The sequence below is a fragment of the Prionailurus bengalensis genome, chromosome B1, assembly GCF_016509475.1.
Source record: "Prionailurus bengalensis isolate Pbe53 chromosome B1, Fcat_Pben_1.1_paternal_pri, whole genome shotgun sequence".
Lineage (NCBI taxonomy): Eukaryota > Metazoa > Chordata > Mammalia > Carnivora > Felidae > Prionailurus > Prionailurus bengalensis.
In genome coordinates, this window is record NC_057344.1 from 49,899,099 (window position 1) to 49,925,204 (window position 26,106).

Sequence of the window (26,106 nt, forward strand, 5' to 3'; positions counted from 1 at the left end):
GCTCCAGGAAATAATCGTACTTGACAGAAAAGAAAGCTTTTACCGGGTACTGCAGAAGAGGCGGTTTTATATCTAGCGGTTGGGACAGCGGACTGTGCAGCCAGGCAGCCTGAATTCCAGTTCTAGCTTCTCTACCTACTAGCTATCTGGGCAGTTATTTGACGTCTCTCGGCCTTGGGTTCCTCATTCATAAATCGAGAATAATGTTGTGAGGTTTATTTTTTTTTTTTAATTTTTTTTCAACGTTTATTTATTTTTGGGACAGAGAGAGACAGAGCATGAACGGGGGAGGGGCAGAGAGAGAGGGAGACACAGAATCGGAAACAGCCTCCAGGCTCTGAGCCATCAGCCCAGAGCCTGACGCGGGGCTCGAACTCCCGGACCGCGAGATCGTGACCTGGCTGAAGTCGGACGCTCAACCGACTGCGCCACCCAGGCGCCCCATGTTGTGAGGTTTAAATGAGTTAATATAGGTATAGTGTTCAGGAAAGCATTTGGCATATAACAAACTCATCAAAGAAATAACTCTGGACTGTCCACTATGCTGGTTTTCTTAGTGTTCTTCCTGATGCTCTATGTTCTTCCTCTTCCCTGAAGCCTCCCACTCTATATTGCAGCCAGATTTTAATCTATTAGGTCAGGCCCAGCTTTAGAGGACTGCCTTCAGGTTCCAGCAGACAGTTATGGAAGGGCAGAGGGCAGGGTAGCCACGCTGACTGGGGCATCCCCAAGTTGAGAGCTGCACAGCTGACTTGTAAGCTGAGGGTAACAGGATGTGTGGCATAGTGAGGACAGAAGCAGGGAGCTTCTGAGCTCTGCATTCGTGAGGTGAGCATGGGAGGGGCTGGCTCTGTCAGCCACGGAGCCCAACAGTGCAGAGAGGAGACAAAGGCAACCACCAGGCAGAATGTCAGACAGATAATCAACCAGTTCCTGACCTTTTCGCTTCTGACCCTCATTCAGTAAATTCTACAAGTGACTATGTGTATCTAGTCCTCCCTTGTGAGTTCCTTAAGAGCAAGCCCTGTATTGTGTTCCCCTTTATTTATCCTTTAGCCAGTGTTTTGGCAATCAGTGATCAACAAATGTTTGAGTGTTTTTCGAGTGAAATTATATATACATATCATGGAGCTGGGCCCTGTGGAGAGGGCCCTGATTTTAGGAAAGGAATCTCAGAGTTTGCCTATCCAACCCCCTCACTTCTGAGTTAAAGAAAGCTGTTTGCCTGGGGTTATACAGCAAGTTGCCAACAGAAGCCAAGTCTCTGCTTCAGTCTGATGTTATTTCCATGACACTGCATTGAACTTACAGCGCAATTGGAAGGAAAAACAAACTCCCTAAAAGCTGTAGAACAAAGTAAGGCAGTGTGTGGTTAAGATATGAGGCATGGTACAAATGGGCAGAAAGGTAGGAGTTGACAGGACTAGCGTCCCCAAGGGCTGGAATCCGTCAGAAAATACTGCAAGAGACAGAACTGGTCCTGAAGGATTGGTGGGATTCAGGACAGTAGAAGAGAGAGAGAATTCCTGGTGGGGGAAGTGGCTTTCCACTGAGGCCATGCTGGATATTTAAAGGTTGAGGAAACCAGTTGGGTTAGAAGAGAGGTTTGGGTTGGATCACAGTGGGAGAAAATGGTAGGTTAAGGTGAGGCCAGATTTAGGAAAATTTCAGATACCAGCGTAAGGAGTTTTGACCTTAGTCTGTGGATAATGGGGAACCCCTGAAAGTAGGCCCTGAGCTAGGCACTGAACCAAGACAACAGGCAAGCATCTGCCAACTTGGTCTGATTTGCATCTTTTGTAGACAGTTGCTTGCCATATATGTGCATTTACTTAATTTACCCACACATGAAGGAAACTCTACCAACTAGCTTGTGTGTATTTATTTAGTCTCCAAATACACATATCTGTGTGGGAGCAGAGGAAGGAGTGGGAGATTAACAGAGTTTGTGTGCCTGCTGTAAGACCAGGCACTTTCATCCGTGATAGCTTATTTAATCCTCCCAGTCTGGTGGGGTGTGGGTCCTGCTGCTCCAGTAACACCCAGAGATGGTAAGTAACTTTCCCAGATCTCAGAGCTAGGAAGCCATGGGGCCAGAATTCAAACTCAGCTTTGACACCAAAGCTCTCTCCAGTCCCCTGTCACAAATTTCCAGTGAGAGGATACAGGAATTATGTTCCTACTCTCAGGTCCCTTCTTGGGGACGGGGGTGGGTGTCAAGTGTGGAGATAACCCAGCTAGGCTTACATTTCTAGCAGTATTTTCACATCCCTGGTTTTCTATGCTTATCTTAGGGAAAGAAAATTCGTATTTTGTGTCTTTAGAGGCAGGTAAAGCTGGGTTTGAATTCCATTTCCACCACTTACCAGCTGGCGGCCAAGTGGACTTTCTGTGAAGCCAATGAACCTTAAGCATCAGGAACCCCTTACATGAATAGGCCCCTGGCAAGCCCTCTACCCAAATTTGAAACTAATTGTGCATTGTGGTACTTAAAGAGGGCAAGTGCAAAGCTCCAACAATTGTATGGCCTCAGGCCCTTAAAACCTGGCTCTGCCCTACCTGGATGATCTATGTCAATTTACTTTCTGAGACTCAGTTTCCTCATCTGAATAAAATCACCTAGACTCTGCCTCTACCAGCTGAACATCCAATTGACACACACTACTAAAAAAGCTGATCTCACCCAGCCTATGCCTAAGGCAAAGGTTCACAGAGACCCTAGGCCAAAGGCAACACCTAATGGGTCCATTTGTTAAGCAGTTAGATCCAAACAATTTAGTGGTTGTTTCCAAAAATAATACACATAAATGGAAAGAACTAGATGTTTATATTTTATTTTTAAATATCAATTTCTTTTTTAAGGTGATTTTATTAATTTTTTTAAATGTTTATTTTTTGAGAGAGAGAGACAGAGGGCTAGTGGGGGAGGAGCACAGAGAAAGAGAGACACAGAATCTGCAGCAGGCTCCAGGCACCGGGCTATCAGCACAGAGCACAGAGCATGACTCGGGGCTTGAACTCAGGAACCATGAGATCATGACCTGAGCCGAAGTCGGTCGCTTAACCGACTGAGCCACCCAGGCACCCCGACTATAATTACTTTGTAATGAAATTTGTGCACCTGTGAAGAACTGTACAACTCAAACCTTGGAATCAGATTGCATATAACCACCCTCAGTTCCTTTTCCCCATCAATTTTCTTTGGAACACAGCATCCACTCAAAACCCAACTCTATAAAGGTAGGATGTTGTCAAAAGAAATGTCATGCAATCTAATGTTGAAACTGTGGATTTCCTTTAAGTAACAGTTTATACAGTTTGCGACAGATGTCAGGTATCACCATCTTTCCTTCAAAAACGTAAAATATTCCAAGGCACCCCTGTGAATTTTCTCTGTCCCTAGGGGGTGCCTCTGTTCACAATTTGAGTATCATCCATTAAGGACCATTAAGGAATAGTTAGAGACTATTCCAGGAAGTAACCAGAAGGCATCAGAGTTCTCTCTGGCAGAAGAGGGGGAACCACCTTTACCCTCCACAATCTGCCAGTGTTACTATTCAGTTCTCCACAGAAAATCTTCCTGAAGTCTCTCTTCCTGAGAGTTCTCTCCACTCTCTGTTGTGGCTATTTACAAAATATCAACAAAGCAAGGAAAGATATGGGTGAAGAGGCCTGGGCTCTAAGACAACATCTTAACCATAGCCTCCTCTTTCCAAAGTCTCTCGAAGCCTTAACCATGTATGAATCTATGAATCCACCTTCAACTTTCTCCTAAGATGCCAAAGTTTTTAATTAACTTAATTTTAAGTTGGTCTCATAAGGGTGGGAAGGAAAGAAGTGTTTCTTTTATTGTATACATTCGGCAGGTTAGGAAGATGGGAAATGTGCCATCTTTAAATCAAATGAAAATCTATTCTCACATGAGGCAAATTTCCGAAAGGAGAGAGCAAAGAACAACCAAAAGCTCTGTACTGGGGGGCTCTGGGATGATGGAAATGTTTTTTGATCTGAATGCAAATAACTGTGTTCAGTTTGGGAAAATTCATCACTTTTGATATCTGCGTCTCTCTGTATATGTACAAAGAGGGAGGAAAGCAAATTGCAAAATTAAAATAATATATAAATTACATAAAAATACAACACAAAGAATAATATTTTAAAAATATGACAATGAATTAGAAAGGTGTGAATGTGCTATATGTTTGCGGTAATGTTATAAAATAAATTTTAGGGGCGCCTGGATGGCTCATTCAGTTAAGCATCCTACTTCGGCTCAGGTCATGATCTCGTGGCCCATGAGTTCGAGCCCCGCATTGGGCTCTGTGCTGACAGCTCAGAGCCTGGAGCCTGCTTCGGATTCTGTGTGTGTCTCTCTCTGCCCCCGCCCCCCTTGTTCTCACTCTCTCTCTCTCTCAAAAATAAGTAAACTTAAAAAAAATTTAAGATAAAATAAAAATAAAAAAATAAAATAAATTTTAAATCATTTGAAAAACAAAATAAAGCTCTCTGTCCAGCTTTAAGGAAACTTTAAGTGTTGGGCCAGGAGGAGGGAGGATTATTTCTTCTGCATGACCTAGCAGGATTTTTGAAAGGTTTTCCTTTATACCTGTTCTCCCTTTTACACTACTGAGGGTCAGATGCTTAGCTGAGGCAGACCAATAAAAAAAGACAGTTTATCAGGATGTCTTGTGGAGTTAACACAGGAAAAATCCACATTGCTCACTAATTCAGGATTGGCTAAGCAACCATCCTAAGGAGCCAAGAGACAGAGGCCTCTGCTCTTTCTAAGGGCATTGGTGGGATACCTGCTCTTATTTGTGAGGCTAGCTCCTGCAGCCAAGGAAACAGCCAGGGACCAGAGACTGAAGGAAAGAGCACTGGACGTCTGTAATCTGAGCACCTCTTCTGTAAAATGATAGCTAGGCAATGAATGGATAGAGTCTCTTCTAGATTGAAAATGCAATCATTTTGTGATCTAGCGATACTGAGAGAATAGTTAATAGTCTTAAGGAAACCTGAAAGGAGAAGTAAACAGCAAACCCACCCTGGAAAGAATAGTTGGTAAAGCAGTCTTCAAAATTATCACAAGGCCAGTGACCCAGATGGGAGATGCCAGGCAAACACATGAATATTACCGACTTCCAAGATAAGGGCAAAGGGGCACCTGGGTGCCTCAGTCGGTTAAGCATCTGACTCTCGATCTCAGCTCAGGTCATGATCTCGTGGTTCGTGGGTTCAAGCCCCATGTCGTGCTCTGTGTTGACAGCTCACACAGAGCCTGGAGCCTGCTTCAGAATCTGTGTCTCTCTCTCCCTCTGCCCCTCCCCTGCTGCGCTCTCTCTCTCTCAAAAATAAATAAACATTACAAAAAAAGTTTCAAAGATAAGGGCAAAACAAGAGGCTCTGGGTGCAGCAGCAGGAGCAAGCTGAATTTATGGGGCTGGGGAAGCAGGCCAGCTCAACAGATAGAATATGGTAAAACCACATGATGAAAAATTTGCAGCCAAATAGAAGTAAACATGAAAAGTGGTTGCTGCTGCTATGTTTTGATCCCATCAGTGCTATGCTGTGATTGAGTAGGTATAGCACACAAGGGTGTAAAATACGTGGGAAGTGTATGTCCTATTCAGGTCACACTCTCTGCAGGTGCAAAGTGGGAGAAGAGAAAGAAAGCAACGTGCTGTAAGTTACAGAGTATCAAGGAATCAGAAAGCCACTCTGAGCTCCAGTTTCCTCATCTATAAAATGAGGGTCATAATACTACCTTCCTCACGGGGTGGCTGTGACCTGTTATAACACTCAGAGCAAGCTAGGGCTCAATAGAATAGCTATTATTATTCATTCTTATAATGCAATGCCGAAGCTCCAGAAAGCTGCACAGTCCCTTCAGCCACTGATTCGGAGAATAAATCTTCCAGGACCATGACTTGCCAAAGTGTCCTGAGTGGGGAGAGTTTTCCAGAGGGTTCTTCCCCCTCCCCCCATGGCATTTTGTGTTTACCTTTATTATAGCATTTGTCCATTTAAATTTTTAATTTTAATTTTTAATTTTAATTTTAATTTTTTGTGAGATAAGCCTGAGTGAGGTCATTTGTATGCAGAATGTTGCTTCTTTACCCTCCAATTTATTTTATTCTGGAAGGTCCAAGTTATATGGGACCTTTTTTGTATTGAAATATATATTGTGGAAGTTTAAAGTGTAGATGTTGATTTGATACACCTATAGATTACAATATGATTACTATTGTAGCGTTAGCTAGCACCTCTATCATGTCACCAAATGATCATTTGTTTTTTGTGGTAGGAATAATTAATATTTACTATCCTAGCAAGTTCGATGTCTCTAATACAGTATTATTGTCTATAATTACTATACTGAGCATTAGATCTCCAGGATTTATTTATCTACTAGTTTGTACTTTTTTTAAAAGTTTATTTATTTTGGGAAAGAGAGCATGAGCAGGGGAAGGGGCAAAGAGAGGGAGAGAGACAGAGAATCCCAAGCAGACTGTGCATCATTAGCATGGAGCCCAAAGTGGGGTTCAAACTTATGAACTGTGAGATCATGACTTGAGCCAAAGTCAGACACTTAATTGACTGAGCCACCCAAGCACCCCAGTTTGTACTCTTAAACAACATTTCTTCTACTACCCTACTTCCCCAGCCCTTGGTAACTGCCATTTTACTCTCTCTTTTTATGAGTTTGGCTTTTTTTAGATTCCATATGTAAGTGGTACCATATGATATTTGTCTTTCTCTGTCTGACTTACCTTAACTTAGTTTAATGTCCTCAAGGTTCATCCAGTGTTGCAAATGGCAGGATTTCCTTCTTTCTCATGACTGAATAATATTCCATGGAGTGTGTGTGTGTGTGTGTGTGTGTGTGTGTGTGTTTACAAATACACCACATCTTCTTTCTCCACTAATTGACACTTAGGTTGTTTCTCCAGGGGATTCTTTCTTTTTTTTAATGTTTATTTATTTATTCTGACAGAAAGAGAGAGAGAGAGAGAGAGCATGCATGCATGCACGAGTGGGGGATGGGCAGAGAGAGAGGGAGAGAGAGAGAAACCCCAGCAGGCTCTGTGCTGTGAGCACCAGGCTCAATCTCACAAACTGTGAGATCATGACCTGAGCTGAACTCAAGAGTCAGACACCCAACGGACTGAGCCACGCAGGCCCCCCCTTCCCTGGGATTCTTAGTAGGAATAATTATTTAATACCTAAGCTCTGACTTCTTGTTGACACCCCCCACCCCGGGAGCCACTGCATCTATAAGCAGGCTGAAGCTCCTGAGGAAAATATTGAAGGAGCCTCACCTGGAGGTAGGGAAGGCCAGGGTTCTAGAAGAGAGATTTCCGACTGATTCCTTTGCCATCTTTAAGATATTGATTGGGTGGTATTGTTTTTAAGCTTTAGGGGAATAGAAAATGATGGGGAGACTGAAAAGCAAGAACTGGCCAAAGTCCCCAATAGTTTGAATGTCTGAATCCAAAAGGCTCTGAATTTTTCTTTACATTTTTCATGAGAGGAGGAAGGTAGGTTAGAGGCTTGGTGCCTAGGAGAGATGGGGATACCCATTCAAGGCCTGGTGTCTTTCTCTGATCACTATTCATAGGTATAGTAAGACTGGCCATTCACTCAGAGAGACTGGAAATTTTAAGACACACATTATGGAGAACAATTGAATATGAAGAATCAAGAATTTTACAAATATGTTATCTTTTGGACCTTTAAAGAATGAAAATGGTTACATTTTGGAATAGCTATACAATGTTAGTATAGAACCATTAAAAAATGACGTGCGCAAGAAATGTTTAAACACAAAAGTAAGATAATTTGCACAGAATTAGCAATTGTGTGTGTGCGTGTGTGTACCAACATGCGAAGGATTGTCCCAATATGTAAAGTGTTTGCTTGCGGGTAGTGGAATTGTGGGTGATTTTCTTTGGTCTAATTGTTTACACTTTTCTGTATTTGCCACAGTTTATACAGTAAGCACATACTACTTTGATTACTTGGTGGCAGACAGAGGCTGAAACCGAACTCAAATCTCCTCAGTTTCCTTCCCAATTCTTTGAATCAGGTTTATTTCCTGGGAAGCCCCTCTGAAAAGTTTTGAAGGTTACGCGGGGCCCTCCGGGGACGGCGGTGTCTGGCTCGGGCGGGTTTCTGCGCGTCCCTTCCCCCACCGCGAGTGCAGATGGGGCTGTGCGGCCAGAGCGGTTCCGTGTCCTCCGTCCTCCGAGGAGCGGGGCACCGGACGCCGCGTTGCAGCGCGCGGCGAATCCTGGAGAGGCTGCGTGGGGGCTCGTCGGCCCTCCACCCCGCGCGCCGCCGGGCCCGGCCCAGGAGCGGAGACCACACGCGTCCCCCGCCCCATCCTCTCCCCGGGCCCAGCGCCTAACCCTGGCCGCGGCGGGCGGAAGCGCCCGAGCCCGGGAGGGAGAGCGAGGCCCCTCCCCGCCAGCTCAGCCTCAGGGCGCGCGAGGCCGGGAGGGCGGCGGCGCGGACGTGCCCGGGCCCACGGAGGCCTCCCGGCGCCACCCCCGGGGCGCGCGGCTTGCTCCCTCCGGGCCCAGCCCCGCGGGGGGCACGCAGGGAGGGACGCGGAGGAGGTCGGGACCCGGCCCGCAGCCCGGACGCTCGGCCTTCTGGCTCTTTGGGCCCCTTTGTCCCGCAGTCGTGCTCGGCTGGCGGATCGGAATCGCGTCCCTAGCGGTGCGCGCGCGTTAGCGTCGGTGTGGGCTAGCCCGGGGAGGCTGAGGGCTGGCGTTGGCGCTTGGCGTCCTTCTTCGCCTGGGCTGTCTTTCGACCAGTTTCCTCCAGTTCTGCCGCAGTTCTTCCCAAGGTTAAGTCTGCCGCACCAAAGGCCTTGAACCTGTCTTTCTCTTCTGTAAATCCGCCTTACCTCACCAGCTTTGGTAAACTCGTTACCATCCACTACCCTCTGCCAACACACGTGCCCAAGGCGAAATGAAATTTTACCTCTACTTTGCCATCGGGACACAAGATAGTGCCCTCTCACTGCCATCAACAAACATTCCCAAAGAAAAAGAGAGTTTACACTTGCCCCCTCACCCCAGAACCAGCTACATAATTTGCAGGGTCTAGGGCCAAATGAAAACGCTGGACCTCTTGCCAAAATGTTGAGAACTTCAAGAGCACTAAACCAAGGCAGAAACTATACATACATTACATTACATTACATTACATTACATTACATTACATTACATTACATTACATTACATAAAAATTAATGTTTGTTTATTTTTGAGAGAGACAGCAGGATTTGGGGAGGGGCAGACAGAGAGGGAGACACAGAATCAGAAGCAGGCTCCAGGCTCCCTCCGGGCTGTCAGCACAGAGCCCCATGCGGGCCTGGAACGCCCCAATCTTGAGATTATGACCTGAGCTGAAACCAAGAGTTCCAAGCCTAACCGACTGAGTCACACAGGTGCCCCAGCCAGGGACTATTGTTAAGTACAGGACCCTGTGTGTCTCCACAGGTGGTATACCCAGGAAGCTGGCCCTACCAGCACCTTTTCTATTCTCAAGCCTGTGCTCTAACCCGCACCCACAAACCTTTGTTGTTAAAAGAAAAAACAATCTCTTCATTGTGGCTAGTTACTAGAACTGGGGATCTTTTCCCTTGGTCAGCTACCTCCTTAAACTTCTTCACAGCATTGACATGGCTGACTACTCTTTTCCTTATAAAACCCCCTTTTCCTTTGGTTTCTGTCACAGGGCACTATTGAGTTTCCCTCCCTCTCTGATGCATTTCTCCAACTCCTCTGCTGGCTTCCCATTCTCCTGTTCTGCATCTGTGTGTGTTCCCAAAGGTTAGGTCCTCTGTTCCTCATTTTCTCTCTAATTCCCTTGGAGAGACTGTCCTCCCCATTTTAGTCCCCACCTGTGTGCATGTAAAGCTCCAGTCATTATCTCCAGCCCAGATTTCCCTCCCAAGTCTTCATCTTGCTTTTCTCTTAGGTGTCCTGGCAACTCCAATGTAACAAGTCAGAAATTGAATATATGCTTCTTCGGCCTTTCCTTCCTTCTTTCCTTCCTTCTTTCTTTCCTTCTTTCCTTCCTTCTTTGTGGGAACTGAGCAACAAATAAACCAAGCCTGGGTCCCTTCTAAGTGCAGGACCCGGTACAATGCCACAAAGCCAAGCCTTGCCACCACCTTTCAAATTATCTCCTCACAAAATATTTTAGTAATCAAAAAGGGAAGTGGGGAGTAAGTTTGCCATAGAAAAAAACTGTCAGGTACCATCTTGCATCATGACAGTTACATCACAAGTACTAGATAAATCGGTACCGTGTGCCGTCTGAAGATGCAATGAGCACACAGCCATTTCTGTGGTATTCCAGCCAAAGGTGCATAACCTGGTCTAATCATGAGGAAACACTGGACAAACCCAAACTGAGGGACAGCCTACAAAATGGCCTGTAATATTTAAAAAAAAAAAAAAGCCAAGGCCATGAAAGTAAAGGAAAGTTGAGGAATTTTCCTCTAGGATGCAGATTTGAAAGACACCACAGTTGGGTGCAATGCATGATCCCGTGTTGGATCCTTTTGCTACAAAGAATGGTATTAAGATGACAGGTAAAAGCTGAATGGGTCTCTGAGCAAAGGGAATAGAAGACTTATTTTGTACTATTCCTTTAGTATAACTTTTCTCAAAGTTTGAAATTATTTTGAGGCACCTGGGTGGCTCAGTCAGAGGAGCATGTGACTCTTGATCTCAGGGTCATGGGTTCAAGCCTCACGTCGGGGTGTAGAGATTACTTAAATAAATACATATATATTTTTTTAAGTTTGAAATTATTTCAAAAGAAAAAGAAAAAAGAAAATTTACCCCCCTCCAAATTAGCTTTTCCTCTAGGCCTCTCCCACTTCCCAAGTTCAAAAACTTTGGGATCATCTTTGATTTCTCCCTCTTCCTCCACCACCCCTCACCCCAACTCCTTTCTCACCACTTGACTACTAAGTCCTGTCAATTATTTTTTTTAAATCTGTCTCACATAGACACCTTTCAAATTAAACTTCCAGCTTGTTTTTTTTTTTTTTTTTAATGATACTTCCTACCGCACATGATTGTTTTAAGGAGCGTTTGTGAAGAGAATTTGTATAACAAAGTACCATATAAACATAAAGTCCTATCTCTCCATCTCAAGCCTGGATTACTGCTGCTTACTGCTATAATTTTCTAACTGTTCTTCCTGTCTTTGGTCGCTCTCTTTAACAACCCATCCTGTATACAGTTACCAGAGTAATCTGCCTAAAAGCACACATTTATCCTTTAGGGCCCTTGCTTCCCACGGTGCACAGTGGGGCTTAATCCATATTCCCTAGGAAGACTGATGTTCTTTGAGTTGCACCAAGGTGGTCTGCCATCATATCAAATAACCATGACCTTGTCCTATTCATAGAGAAAATAAAATTTAATGAATAGAATGTCCTCGACTTGTAAGTTTTTTTTTCCTCTATGTATTTTTTTCCCATAGTAGTAAGGATCCCAACTTTTATTTGTTATCATAAGCAGATGACAAACTGAATGAAAAAGCAGCAAATTAATAACACATATTTGGCAACAACAGATCATGTTTACTTCAACAGCTTGGTTTTCTCATGGGCGCATGTTTGGTAGCTGAGATTTTTATGATGCATGTCAATTGTATGGTCATTGTCTTCCTTAAAATTTGCTTTTTTATGATAAAGTGAAATGTATTAAAATTTCATCATAAATAAGTTTGAGAAAAAACTGCACTCCCAAATAAATACCTTGACCTATTATTCAGGGTTTTTCCAACCTTATCGCTACTACTCCCCCTTCATGAATTCTTGACTTCAGACAAAGTTGTTTAATCTCTGTTCGCTTTTGCTTTTTTTTTTCCCTTTTGCTTTGCACAAACCATTCCATCTCCCTGGAACTCTGTCCTGGCTCACGCCTGTCCAAACAAACCCCATACATCCTTAAAGGACCAAATCAACTCTCCACTTGGTGAAACTTCTAAAATCATGATTATCTCTCCTTCTAACTCACTATGTTACATGGAAAACGCATGAGAAAGAACACAATGGTATGCAGCAGTTTCTCAAACATCAGAGGGCATAAGAAACACCTGGAAATCTTTCTAAAATGCAGAGTTTTGGGGGCATCTGGGTGGCTCAGTCAGTTAAGCATCCAACTCTTGATTTAGGCTCAGGGCATGATCTCATAGTTCTTGAGATCAAGCCCTGTGTGGGGCTCTGCTCTCAGCATGGAGACTGCTTGGGATTCCCTCTCTCCCTCTCTCTCTGCCCCTTCCTCTCTGTCTCTGTCTCTGTCTCTGTCTCTGTCTCTGTTTCTCTCTCGAAATAAATGATCATTTAAGAAAATACAAAATAAAATGCAGTTTTTTTGTTTTTGTGAGAACATTTTAAGTTATATTCTTACCAAATTTCAATTATACAATACAGTGTTATCAACTATAATCACAATATTTCTTGTTTTGAGAGAGAGAGAGGCATGAGTTGGGGAGAGGGTCAGAGGGAAAGAAATATTCTCAAGCAGGCACCATGCCCAGCGCAAAGCCAGATATGGGACTCCATCTCATGACCGTGAGATATGACCTAAGCGGAAATCAAGAGTTGGACATTTAACAAAAGGAGCCACCCAGACACCCCTATAATCACAATGTTTTATATTAGATTCTCAGACCTTTTTCATCTCACAGCTAAAATTTGCACCTTTTCTTTCTTTCTTTCTTCTTTCTTTCTTTCTCTTTCTTTCTTTCTTTCTTTCTTTCTTTCTTTCTTTCTTTCTTTCTTTCTTTTTTCTTTCTTTCTTTTCTATAAAGTGATACCATGCAGTGATACCATGCAGTGTTTGTCTATGTTTTCCTTATTTCACTTAGCATAATGCCTTCAAGTTCCATCCATGTGGTCACAAATGTCAGGATGTCCTTCTTTCTTATGGCTCAATAGTATCTTCTTTAGCCATTCACCTGTTGATGGACACTTAGTTTGTATCCATATCTTGGCTATCGTGAATAATGCTGCAATTATGGGAGTGCAGAGGCCCCTTTGATATCCTTTTTCATTTTCTTTGGATAAATACCCAGATGTGTGATTCCTGGATCATAAGGTAGTTCTATTTTAAATTTTCTGAGGAACCTCCATATTGTTTTCCTTAGTGGCTGCACCAGTTTGCACTCCCACCAACAGTGCACGAGGGTCCCTTTTCCCACATATTGCCAATATTTGTTATTGCTTGTGTTTTTTATTTTAGCTATTCTACCAGGTGTGAGGTGATATCTCATTGTGGTTTTGATTTGCATTTGCCTGATGATTACTGATGTTGACTACCTTTTCATGGACTTATTGGTCATTTGTATGTCTTCTTTGGAAAGGTGTTTCTTCATTTCTTCTGTCCATTTTAAAATCAGATTATTTGGGGCGCCTGGGTGGTGCAGTCGGTTAAGCGTCCGACTTCAGCCAGGTCACGATCTCGCGGTCCGGGAGTTCGAGCCCCGCGTCAGGCTCTGGGCTGATGGCTCGGAGCCTGGAGCCTGTTTCCGATTCTGTGTCTCCCTCTCTCTCTGCCCCCCCCCCCCCTCGTTCATGCTCTGTCTCTCTCTGTCCCAAAAATAAATAAATGTTGAAAAAAAATTTAAAAAAAAATCAGATTATTTGGGTTTTTTTTTTTTTTTTGCTTTTGAGTTGTATGAATTCTTTATACATTTTGGATATTAACCCCTTATCAGATAAATGATATGCAAATCTTTTCTCCATTCTGTAGGTTACTTTTTCATTTTGTTCATAGTTTCCTTTGCTGAGCAGAACTTTTTAGTTTGATGTAGTCTACTTGTTTATTTTTGCTTTTGTTACCTTTGTTTTTGGTGTCAAATCTAAAACATCATTCCCAAGACCAATGTCCAAGGACCCCTATGTTTTCTTTTAGGGGTTTTATGGTTTCAGGTCTCACATTCAAGTCTCTAATTCATTTTAAGGTGATTTTTGTGTATGGTGTGAGATAAGGGTCCAGTTTCATTTTTTTGCATATTTGGCTGTCCAGTTTTCCCAACACCATTTATTGAAGAGACTGTCCTTTTTCCTTGGTATATTCTTGGCTCCTCTGTTGTAAATTAATTTACCACATATGTATGGGTTTATTTTGGGATTCTAGTCTGTATCATTCATCTCTGGGTTTGTTTTTATGCCAATACAATACTGTTTTGATTGCTCTAGCTTTGTAATGTAGTTTGAAATCAGACTGCACTATGCCCCCATCTTTATTCTTTCTCAGGATTGCTTCAGGTATTTGGGGTCTTGAGTTATTCTATAGAGATTTTAGGATTGCTTGTCCTTTTTCTATGAAAAGTACTATTGGAATTTTGATAGGGATTGCATTGAATCTGCAGATTGCTTTGGGTCATATGAGCATTTTAACACTATTCTTCCTATCCATGAGTACAGAATCTATTCCCATTTATTTGTATCTCCTTTAATTTTTTTCATCATTGTCTTACAGTTTTCAGTGTACAGATTTTTCACCTCCTTATTCTTAGGTATTTTATTCTTTTTGATGTAATTTCTTAATTTCTCTTTTTGATAGTTTATGAGTATATAGAAACAACAGATTTTTTCTAATTTTTTAAAGGTATAGTCATTGTTTTTGAGAGATAGAAAGAAAGAGAGAGAGCGGGGGAAGGGCAGAGAGAGAGAGGAAGACACAGAATCCGAAGCAGGCTCCAGGTTCTGAGTTGTCAGCAAAGAGCCTGGCGCAGGGCTTGAACCCACGAAATGTGAGATCATGGCCTAAGCCAAAGTCAGATGCTTAACCAACTGAGCCACCCAGGTGCCCCAAAACAACAGATTTTTGTACATTGATTTTGTATGTCTCAGCTTTACTGAATTCATTTATTATATCTAATTGTTTTTTGGACAATCTTTAGGGTTTTCTACACATAATATCATGTCATTTGCAAATAGAGACAGTTTTACTTTTTCCTTTCTGACTTTTATTTCTTTTTCTTTTATTCATTTCTTTTTCTTGCCTCGTTGCTCTGGTTAGGACTTCCAATACTATGTTGAATAAAAGTGGCAAGAGTCGGGCATCCTCGTCTTTTCTCTGATCTCAGAGGAAAAGTTTTCAGCTTTTCACCATTGAGTGTGATGTTATCTGTGGGCTTGTCATATATGGTCTTTATTATGACAAGGTATTTCCCCTCTATACCTAGTTTTTATCATGAATGGATTGAATTCTGTTAAATGCTTTTTCTTCATCTACTGACATGATCGTATGATTTTTCTCCTTCATTTTGTTAATGTGGTGTATCATGTTGATTGATTTGTGGATACTGAGAAAATCCTATCATTTTAACCCATCGATTTATTTTCATCATTAGGGCCACTCTCCCTAATCCAGCCCTTCTTTATCTTATCCTGAATTTTGCTGCATCGTCAACGCATGGTTTTTGCTGCATGGTTTTACCCTCGTCTTTTACCTCTCAAATCTATCCTGTTTCTCACTAATCTTCTGGAAATGGTTTCATCAGATTATTTCTCTCTTCAACAGCCCACAATGCTCCTCACTACATCTTGTTCAGGTGTTGCCTGCCCTTGGCCCTGCCTTCTCCACCTGCCCTTCCTGCTCTGCCCTCATGGGACACAGGTCAAGCTTTGACTCCTCTCCCAGTAGCAAACCCTTTCCTACTCTTCTGGCTCCTACAGTTGCCTCCTCCTTTCTGCCTATCCAAGGCCCACCCTTCCTCCAGAGCTTGGGTTACCTTCACAACTGCTTTTCTATCACTCCTGCCCACACTGACTTTGTTCTTTGAACTACAACTATGCTTAACATCTTTAAAATGCAGAGGTTCTCCAGTACTTTCTTGTCTATCAGGCACGTCTTCCTGTCACATTGTTAGTTTCCTGGAATGCAGGGATCCTATCTTACCTTTAGAATCTTTTAAGGGGTCTGGAAAAGAAACAGCTTTGTTATTGAGTACAAACGATGGTATCTTTGCTAAATACACTGATTACCAGGTGGATGGGGGCTCATGATGAATCAGCTATTCAGTGTTTCAACAATATTAACAAAGGATAAATATCTTGAGTTGGATATCACATTACCCACCCTGATATTTATGCGTTCCCCCAGAATCATCACCACAGAGACCTACTAGTACTATTACTAATTACTAATAGGAGAGTCATCTCCTTCATGTGTATTGGGGTTGAGATCACCAATCATGAGAATGCTGAAACTATTGGTGATATTTATTAAAATAAGCTTATTTCTGGGAACCTGGCAGGCTCAGTCAGTAAAGCATGTGACTATGGATCTCGGGGTCATAAGTTCGAGCCTCACCTTAGGCATGGAGCCTACTTTAAAAAAAAAAAAAGATTATTTCTATCACACTGGGTTACAATTGGACCTTTCCTAGAGTGTACATCAGTTCTTTGATCTTTGAGCATGAATGAGTAAGACAGTTTGACAAATACGCCAGGTGCAGGAATTACATGCACTTCTTCTCAGGCAGGAACAGGCCACCCTGACAGACAACTCTTCTGCTCTTGCAGAAGCCTCTCTAGATTACCTTAGATCCCATTTGTGTGTAATGGTGCACTCATGAGGAGGCAGCAGTCACCACGCTAGGGACTTTTCTTTCTAAAAAGAAAAGAATACTCATCTAGATCAAATGCTACAGAGAGATCCAGTAGGATGAAGATGGGAGAAATGACCATTTGATTTGGCAATTAGAAGTATCCTGGGAACCTACATGCTATGGTATGAACGTTTGTGTCACTCCAAAATTCACGCTGAAATCCTTACCCCCAAGATGATGATTTTAGGAGGTGGGGGCCTTTGGGAGGTGATTAGGTCATGAGGGTGGAGCCCCCACTAATGGGATTAGTGCCCTTATAAAAGAGACCCCAGAGAATTCCCTTTCTCCTTCTATGTGAGGACACAGGGAGGATGCTGTGGTCTATAAGCCAGGAAGCAGACACTAAACATGTCAGCAATTCGATCTTGGACTTCCCAGTCTCTAGAACTGTGAGGAATAAATTTCTGTTGTTTATAAGCCACCCAATCTATGTGGCTATATTTTGTTTGAGCCGCCCAACAGATTAAGACACTATGAGAATGCAATTGCCATGAGGGTGAGGCTGAGACCAGATTTCCTGATTTAAGGGGAGTAGATCTTGAAGAACAGAAGAAAGAGATGCATGTCACCTGCAGGAGAGTGTTTAGTGAAAATGAAGGAGAGGAACAAGTCTGGGTCAAATCATGACATTTTGGAAGCAGGTTGTAAATGTGAGATGAAGAATGTAAGACATCTGAAAAAGGTTTAACTGAGAAGGCATGGTCCTAGGCAGCGCAGAGGATGGAACCAGGAGCCTAGGTGGGTGGAGACATTAGTTTCCGCGGGTGCCATTTTGTCAGAAACCTGTCCTCTCCCTTACAGACATAGCAACGCACAACTCTGAGAGTCTCTACCGCCTTAAGAGATGAGGCTGTATCTGAAACGGGGCTCTTAGACACATCTCTCTCTCTTTCTTTCTCTTTGTTTATTCTTCCATCTTTAAGTGTAAGATTTAGTAGAATTCAGTAGGTTCACATTTCTGTGTAGCCATCAGTACCATCCATCTCCAGAAATTTTCCATCTTCCCAAACTGAAATTCTGTACCCATTAAACGCTTGGTGCCTCTGACAACCCCCATTCTACTTTCTGTCTCTATGAGTTTGTCTATTCTAGGTACCTCATGCGAGTGGAATCACACAGTATTTGTCCTTTTGTGTCTGGCTTATTTCACTTAGCATTAGGTCCTCAAGGTTTGCCCACATTGTACCATGTGTCAGAAGTTCCTTTGTTTTTAAGGCTGAATAATATCCTGTTGTATGGATAGACCATATTTGTTTATCCATTCATCCATCAATGAACACCTGGGTTACTTCCACCTTTGGCTAGCACAAATAATGCTCCTATGAACATGGGTATAAAAGATACATCTCTTAAATACTGTCTCATAAATATGTTTTTTGATCCTGCCAAAATTAGGGCTTAACAAGGTGATTTATTTCTACTATAGAAATCTCAGGATAAGTAGGAAGAATTTGGGCTATTTCTCAACTGGGATCTTAAGAGTAATGAGGGTATGAGATGTAAGGAGGAAGGGCAGAAATGCAGTGAGAGGAGAGAATGAACCCTCCTAAACTGAAAAGCCACAGGAAGAAAACCCAAGGTCAGAGTGGGGCCGCTGGCAATAGTTGACCCCGGGGTGGATGCAGAGGATAGGGGAGGCCACATGGTATTTAGAACCAACGCCAGGAAAAGGAAGTTCCTGCCTTGGCTCTATATTAACTGGAACACCCTGGCCGGGTCCATTAACATCTGTGAATCTTGTAATCCTCACCTGTATATTGGTGAAAGGAGTATCTTCCATGTTTGTCTCATGAGATTGTTTAAAGGTTCAAATGTGTTGATCGTGTAGGAGAAAGGGCATTGTAATCTAGCAAATACTATTTTTAAAAATCTGGATTCTGATAAAATCAGGGCAGGAGCCAGAGAACCTAAATTATGGAAATACACAAAATAAAGAAAAAAAATAAGCTTGGGGAGAATGTAGAGTGTCAGAGAGACTAGTGTAGCATAAAAACTATAATTTAGGGCATAAAGAAGAACCTAAGAACTTATCTTGCTTTACCTACCTTTAAGACATACATCCTTTAAGATCCAGATCAGTGTTATCCCTGATTATAATTTTTCCTAGTCTCTCTCCCCACATAAAATAATCTGTTTCGCTGGGGTGCCTGGATGGCTCAGTTGGTTGAGCATCTGACTTCAACTCAGGTCATGATCTTATAGTTCTTGGGTTCAAGCCCTGCATCCGGCTCTGTGCCTCTCTCTCTGCCCCTCCTCCACTCACGCTCTCTCTCTCTCTCTCTCTCAAAAATAAATAAACATTTAAAAAAATTTAAATAAGCTGCTTCTCTATCATCAGTACTTGCCTCTATTTTAGTACTGGTAACTGTACATTTTGGGTGTTTCTCTCCTTTCTTCCTTTTTATTGTGATAAAATACCCATAACATAAAATTTACAATTTTAACCATTTGTTTTCAGTCTTAACCATTTTCAAGTGTACGATTCAGTGGCACTAAGTACATTCACATTGTTGTGTGACTGGCACCACCACCCATTTTCCAAAGCAGAAACTCTGTACCAACTAAACACTAACTCCCCATTCTTCCCCCTTCCACAGACCCTGGAAACCTTTATTCTACTTCCATCTCTTTGAATTTGCCTACTCTAGGTTCTTCATGTAAGTGGAATCATATAGTAATTCTTCTTTGTGACTGGCTTCTTTTTTTTTTTTTTTAACATTTATTTATTATTGAGAGACAGAGAATGAGCTTAGGAGCGGCAGAGAGAGGGGGAGACACAGAATCCGAAGCAGGGTCCAGGCTCTGAGCTGTCAGCACAGAGCCCGACACGGGGTTCAAACTCACAAACCGTGAGATCATGACCCAAGCCAAAGTCAGATGCTTAACCTATTGAGCCACCCAGGCACCCCTCTTCTTTTTTTTTTTTTAAGATTCTTTTTTTTTTTTTTAAGTAATCTTCACACTCAACATGGGGCTCAAAGCCACAAGCCTGAGATCAAGCCTGAGTTGCACACTCCAACAACTGAGCCAGCCAGGCTGGCTTCTCTCATTTAGCATAATGTTCTCAAGGTTCATCCATGTTGTAGCCTGTGTCAGAATTTCCTTCCTTTCTAAGGCTGCATAATATTCCAGTGTATGTATAGATCACACTTAGTTTCTCCATTCATCTGTCAATGGACCCTTGTGCTGTGTCCACCTTCTGGCTATTATAAATTACACTGCTATGAACATGGGTATACTAGTATCTCTTTGAGTCCCTGTTCTCAATTGCTTTGGTTTATACCCAAATTGCTGAATCATAAGGTAATTCCATGTTTAATTTTTCCATAACACTTGTCACTTTACAACCCTGCCAACAAATACACAAAGGTTCCAGTTTCTCCACATTCTTTGTCAACACTTGTTATTGATGTTTTCAACAATAGCCATCCTAATGGGTGTAAAGTGGTAGGTTACTTTTTAAAATATATATTTCTTCCTCAAAGTTCTGACTTTTTGGGTATTTGATTCAAATGAAATCAAAGACCTGAGCTGAATACATATTTCCCTAAGGGTGTCTGTATAAATATTCAAAATTGTCCCAAACCTCTCCCCAATAGGAGTAAAAATATGTCTTCACCCATGTCAGTCATGTCTGAATTTTCTTTTCTTTTTTTTTTATGAAATTTATTGTCAAATTGGTTTTCACACAACACCCAGTGCTCATCCCAAAAAATGCCCTCTTCAATACCCATCACCCACCCTCCCCTCCCTCACACCCCCCATCAACCCTCAGTTTGTTCTCAGTTTTTAAGAGTCTTCTTTGCTTTGGCTCTCTCCCACTCTAACCTCTTTTTTTTTTTCCTTCCCCTCCTCCATGGGTTTCTGTTAAGTTTCTCAGGATCCACATGAGAGTGAAAACATATGGTGAATTTTCAAGAGACATAAATGGGCAGAAAAGGTGCTGCTCCCTGGACTGAAATAAGAGAGGAAGGAGCGCCCTCTTGTGCCCTTTCTCTGCCAGTGTCAGTGGATAAGGAAGCCCGCTGAGAAATGAACATTTCAGACCTTCTGATGACATTCCAATGACAAGTCAAACTCCAATCATGTGCCTACTGCATAAAAGAGAATGTGGAAATACAGAGCAAGTGAAACTGGGATCCTCTGAAGAATTCCCAATCTAGAAGGCAGGTGGGGGCGCGCCTGGGTGGCTCAGCTGGTTAAGCTTTTGACTTAGGCTCAGGTCATGATCTCACAGTTTGTGGGTTTGAGCTGTGGTCAGGCTCTGTGCTGACAGCTTAGAGCCTGGAGCCTGCTTTGGATTCTGGGTCTCCCTCTCTCTCTCTCTGCCCCTCCCCTGCTTGCGTTCTGTCTCTCTCTCAAAAATAAAATAAACGTTAACAAAAAATTTAGAAGGCAGGTGGGGGGTGGGGAGAGTAAAATATTGCAGAAATAACAATAGATGACTAGAAGCAAAATGGATAGATTGCTATGTGGATACAGAAAGATTAATACTTCGTAGGGGATAAGCCAAAATTTGTATCAAAATGTAAATCCGGCTGGCTAAGAAGGAGCTGTGGCTGGCACTGGAGATTCTCTTAAGGTTCCAGATGCAGGGTGTCCCTGAGCTGGGAGGGCAGCCTCCATGAAGGGGCCACAGGGGTCTAGCTGTTAGGTTTCCAGAGCTCTTTGCAAGGTTTAGACAAGCTCACCTATCTTTTGGAGGGGGGCCCTGGGAACTCATCCCGTGTTCCTTTCTTCCCTTTTGTGTCTTTCCCCTAGCTCCCTATCTCTTGAATTTCATCTCCTGACACTTCCTCCTTCCCTAAACTGGCTGTTGACTGGGACACTGTCTCATAGCTTCCCTTGGCCCCGATGCTCACAAAAATAATTACATAGGTCGTCTGGCTTTAGGGTTCTTGCACATATAACAAGTATGGGGACCAGTTATAAAGAATTAAAAGGTTCTCTCACAATCCTTGCTCCCAGAAGCAACCTCCAGCTGGCCTCTTAGAGTGGGTAGAGTCCTCCCCTTGGTCTTCATCCTTCTTCAATGCTGAATGAAAATGGAGCTAGGCATGGCAGTAGATGTGACAAAATATCCAATCAGGTAGAAACTAATGTTCATTAGGGAAGCAGCATCGTGTAAAAAAAAAACAAAAACAAAAAAAACAAAAACAAAACCCAGTTCTTTATGGTCAAACACATCTGGGCTTAAAGCCCAGCTCTGCTGCCTGTAGCTGTGGCCACCTGCAGCACATCACCTTATCCCCAATCTGATGCTATGAAATGAGGGTAACAGCCTGCTTACCTCCAAGGATTCTTGTGAAATTTAAATAATCTAGAGTACATAAATCATTTAGGAAGTACTGCATGTAATAAACGCCCATCTTCTTCCCCCTCTGGCCCCCAGCCTCCTTCTGTTCCTGTAAGTCTAATGGCTATGGCTGAGACTTCTGGGTCAGTGGCGCAATAACAGAATTTTTAGGTCAGCAAGAGCTGTATGGGAAGCAGAAGAATAGTAGCTTTGTTGGTATTCTCATGTAGGGTGGTATGGGGAAGGTATTTCCAACCCATTTCCAGCTGCCCAAGCCAGAAATCTGGGAGTCATCCTTGAATTCTCCTTGTCTCTCACCCCCTTATCTACATTTCTAAGTTCTGTTACTTCTCCTCAAGATATTCTAAATCCTAGGGTTCTCTCCAACCCCCTGCATTATTTTAAGTCAAACTTGTCTTGTCCCTGGAAATCCACAATGGCTTCCTCACTGACTTCCAGAATTGTCCCTTTAAAAAAATGTTTTGTTTTATATTGAGAGAGAGAAAGAAACAAGCACTCGTGTGCAAGCAGGGTAGGGGCAGAGGGGGGAAAGAGAGAATCCCAAGCAGGCTCCATGCTGTCAGCACAGAGCCCAACACAGGGCTCCATCCCATGAATCATGAGATCATGACCTGAGCCCAAATCAAGAGTCAGACATTTAACCAGCTGAGCCACCCAGGCACCCCCAGAATTGTCTCTCTTCCTAATTATCCAGAAGATAGAGCTCTTCCTCCATCCAAATCTGAGCCAGTCACTCTCCTATGGGAGATCACTTATTGGTTGCTCAACTTCTTTCAAAATGAAGTCTTCATTCCTTAGCACGTCTTGGTTCCCGTTTGGACTCCCACCTACTTTTTCAGCTTTCTCTGTCACCAATCCTGCCGCCACTGCACCCCCTCTGTGTGCCAGCTGTACTGAACTATTGACAGTGCCAAGGATCAGGAAGGCACAGTGACTGAGGTGTTCCTGGATGTGGGACCTCAGTACAAAGACTAGGCACTACAGGGCTGTGCAAACCAGAATGGCGGTCACCCTAGTTTTGCCTTGGGTCTCTGCATGGCTCATTCCTTTCTCTCGAATGCCTCCCCTTGTTTGGCCCACCTCCCATTTACTGCTCAACACTACTCATCCTCCGTTTCTGCTTGGACATCACTTGTGCAGCTCCACAAGGAGCGGTTTATTTGTCCCTTCCCAGAGCTGTCGCAGCCTGCACAACTTGTAGCTACCACTCTCTTTTAATGGCTGCTTTGTCTCCCCTCCCCCCACCCCCAGTTATAAACCCACTAAAGGTAGGAAGGTTTTTTTCTCCTACTTATATACCCAGAGCCTAGCAGAGCGCCTGGCACAAGGTAGGTGTTCAATAAAGTTCTCTTGAATTAATGAATATCAATATAAATTTATCTTTATCAATTGTCATCTAATTCATATCACTATGGGGGATGTCATGTACTGAATGCTTGTGTCCCCATGCAAATTCATATGTTGTAGTATTAACCCCTAGACTAACAGTATTTGGAGATCAGGCCAACAAAAAAGTGTTAGGGTTAAATTAGGCCATAAGAGTGGGGTCCTGATCTGAGAGGATTGTGTCCTTAGAAGAGACACCAGGGAAATCTCTCTCTCTTTCTCTCCACAGGTACCAAGGAAAGGCAATGTGAGCACACAAAGAAAAGGCAACCCAAAGAGAGAGGTCTCACCAGACACCAACCACGCCAACACCTTGATCTTGGACTTCCAGCCTCCAGAACTTTGAGAAAATAACTGTCTGCTATATAAGCCACTTAGTCTGTGGTATTTTGTTATGCTGCCCAAGCAGACTAATTCCATGGGTGTACCTAGTTCATATAACTGTGCTGTGACCAATGATAATTAAGGGGCACACAGGGAACCATTACCCTGAGGTAGACAGTCTATTCCAAAATGGTCACAATTCTCTTTCTCATCCCACATGTTCTTCCAGAACCTTGCAATTCTCCATACTCTATGCCCGCTCTGCTTGAAACTGGACAAACCTCTGTGGTCTCCAGGGAACAATGGAGTGACACCAAGATACTTCCAAGGCTAAGACAAAAGAGGTGATTCAGAGTGCACCTGTCTCTCTCTTGGGATGCTTATCCTTAGAACCCAACCCCCATGCTAGGTAATCCCAGCCCAAATGAAGAACAACAGTGGCTCCTGCTCTCAGCCCTGGCTGAGTGCCCAGTGGAAGGCTAGCAGGCACTTCCCAACCGTGCCCCTACACCATCTTGGAATTGGCTCTTCCATCCCTCTGTTGGGAATACCCAGAGGGTGTTGTGTGGATCAGAGGCAAGTTCTTCCCCAGAACCCTCCCAAACTGCAAACTTATGAGGGGAATAACAGGCTCTTGTAAGTTTGGGTGTGGCTTGTTTTATAGGAATAGGTAACTCAAATACAGCTTAAGATAAAACCACTTGTACTAGACGAGCCCTTCTTTCTCTTGTTAGGTCCTTGCCCCAGAGGATTCTGGTTTATTTCAGAAGATACTGGGGACATACTCCAGACTGGTCCATTCAAACATATGCCCACAATGTGACTGGATCCTGACATAACCCAGGGGGGCCAGTGGGGCAAAGCAGGGCAGAAGCTGTAGGCCATCCCAGCTACACAGCTGCACCTGACTCCTGGGGGCCGACCATGAGGGCTCAGTCTTCAGGAAGAAGAAATCTTGACTGATAGCCAGCTGCTTTGCCCATGGGAAGAACACAAGGTCTCATCCTGGGTGTGTTTTCCTTCTTCTCTGCCTCAAAGTCCTGTATTAGTGTCACCTTGGGTGGTGCAAATTAATCAAATGTAAGCTGGTCATGTTTTGTCCTACACCAATCATTTGGGCATCCAAACCACTGTATCCTGGGCCATGCTTCCAGACCATGGAATTTGAATGTTTTAAACATTCAAATATGTGTATATTAGTACATGTTATGGTATGCAATATAATAACATAACATGTTCAGCATTGCACGATTGACATTTATTTTTCTATCATTCTGCTTTACTTAGGTAAATTAGTATCTTAGAATGGTAACTTCTGGGACCTTGAAATGGTACATGAGTAGGTGGTTTAGTTTAGAATGTATGACTAATACTTTTGCAGCTAAGTAACATTTTCTGTTTTCCAAATTACTCTTTCGAGCCCACTTACGTTGCTTGACTATCAGTTATAATTCCTTCTTGGGAAATGTAATTCCTTCTTGGGAAACACCCCTCCGACCCACTCCTGGCCACATTTCTCCCCAGGCTTCTTTGTTCTCTGACTTCCAGATAGGTTTGACCAAAGCCAAGCACTGTCAGAGTGTCGAGGGCCAGGGAGTGAGAAGGGTTGGGTCTTCTCCCTCTTCCTTCCCCACTAGGCCTTGGTTTCTGAAGTGGCTGTGTTCCTGCACCACACAGAATACATCCTGTTGGATGGCCCCTCTCCTGTGGCTACAGCTCTTCCTGGGTTCTAGAACAACAGGCCCTTTCCCTTTTGCCTCTTCAAAAGCAGGCCATCCCTGCTAACCTGTGTCCCTTTATCAACCGCATGGTATCTATCATCACATTTGTATCTAAGTTTGTAAATATGTCAGCACTTGTGCCATGAATACCTTTCACTGAAATACTGTAGAATTCGCTATCCCAAGAAGGTACCTAAGCAGAAAGTTTCTAATAGATGAGCCAAGTAATATCCAACTCTCCAATGTGTAGAGCACCTTGTCATTTCTATCGAAATCCTTTCACAGGTTTAAACTGACTCTGGATCTGGAGCCTGGATGGGTATTGCCTGAAGCCCAGAGTGCCTCTGGAGATGCTGTGTGAGGATTTTTGTTGCTGCTTCGGTGGCTGGGAGCCCTGCCCACCCATGAGGAGACCAGGCGAGATGAGCAGGAACTTGTAGAGCGGGGCTGGGTTCTGCACTCAGGGATATCTAGGGAGGAAAAACACATCGTTCAAGTGACAGCCACCAAAACATCACAGAGGAAGCCATATAATTAAACTTATTTTAATGACACAAAACAGCTTTATCAAATTGTAGGGCTGGATGGGATTTAATGAGACTTCCCAATATGACCACCCTTAACCCCCATGCAATCTTCACCTTGAGCTAATAATAAGTTTGTTAGTCTCCAAAGTGCTTTCACAACCATAATTTCATTTGA

General features: G+C 43.2%; 1 protein-coding gene and 1 long non-coding RNA gene across 3 annotated transcripts in view; one reads left to right on the top strand and one right to left on the bottom strand.

The window, feature by feature from the left end:
- Positions 1–1,907: 1,907 nt before the first annotated feature.
- On the top strand, positions 1,908–23,732 carry LOC122474032. The gene is made up of 2 exons (XR_006294772.1): positions 1,908–2,051; positions 23,589–23,732. It is a non-coding gene; the product is annotated as an uncharacterized LOC122474032 (long non-coding RNA).
- Positions 23,733–24,926: 1,194 nt separating this feature from the next.
- FBXO16 (F-box protein 16) overlaps positions 24,927–26,106 on the bottom strand; it is a 55,197-nt gene continuing 54,017 nt past the window's right edge. Inside the window, exon 8 of one of the 2 annotated variants that reach the window (XM_043564964.1) lies at positions 24,927–25,874. In XM_043564964.1, coding sequence (XP_043420899.1) covers positions 25,692–25,874 — 183 coding nt within the window. In that variant the 3' untranslated portion in view covers positions 24,927–25,691. The remainder of the gene's footprint in view (positions 25,875–26,106) is intronic. The other variant, XM_043564973.1, reaches the window with a different exon arrangement.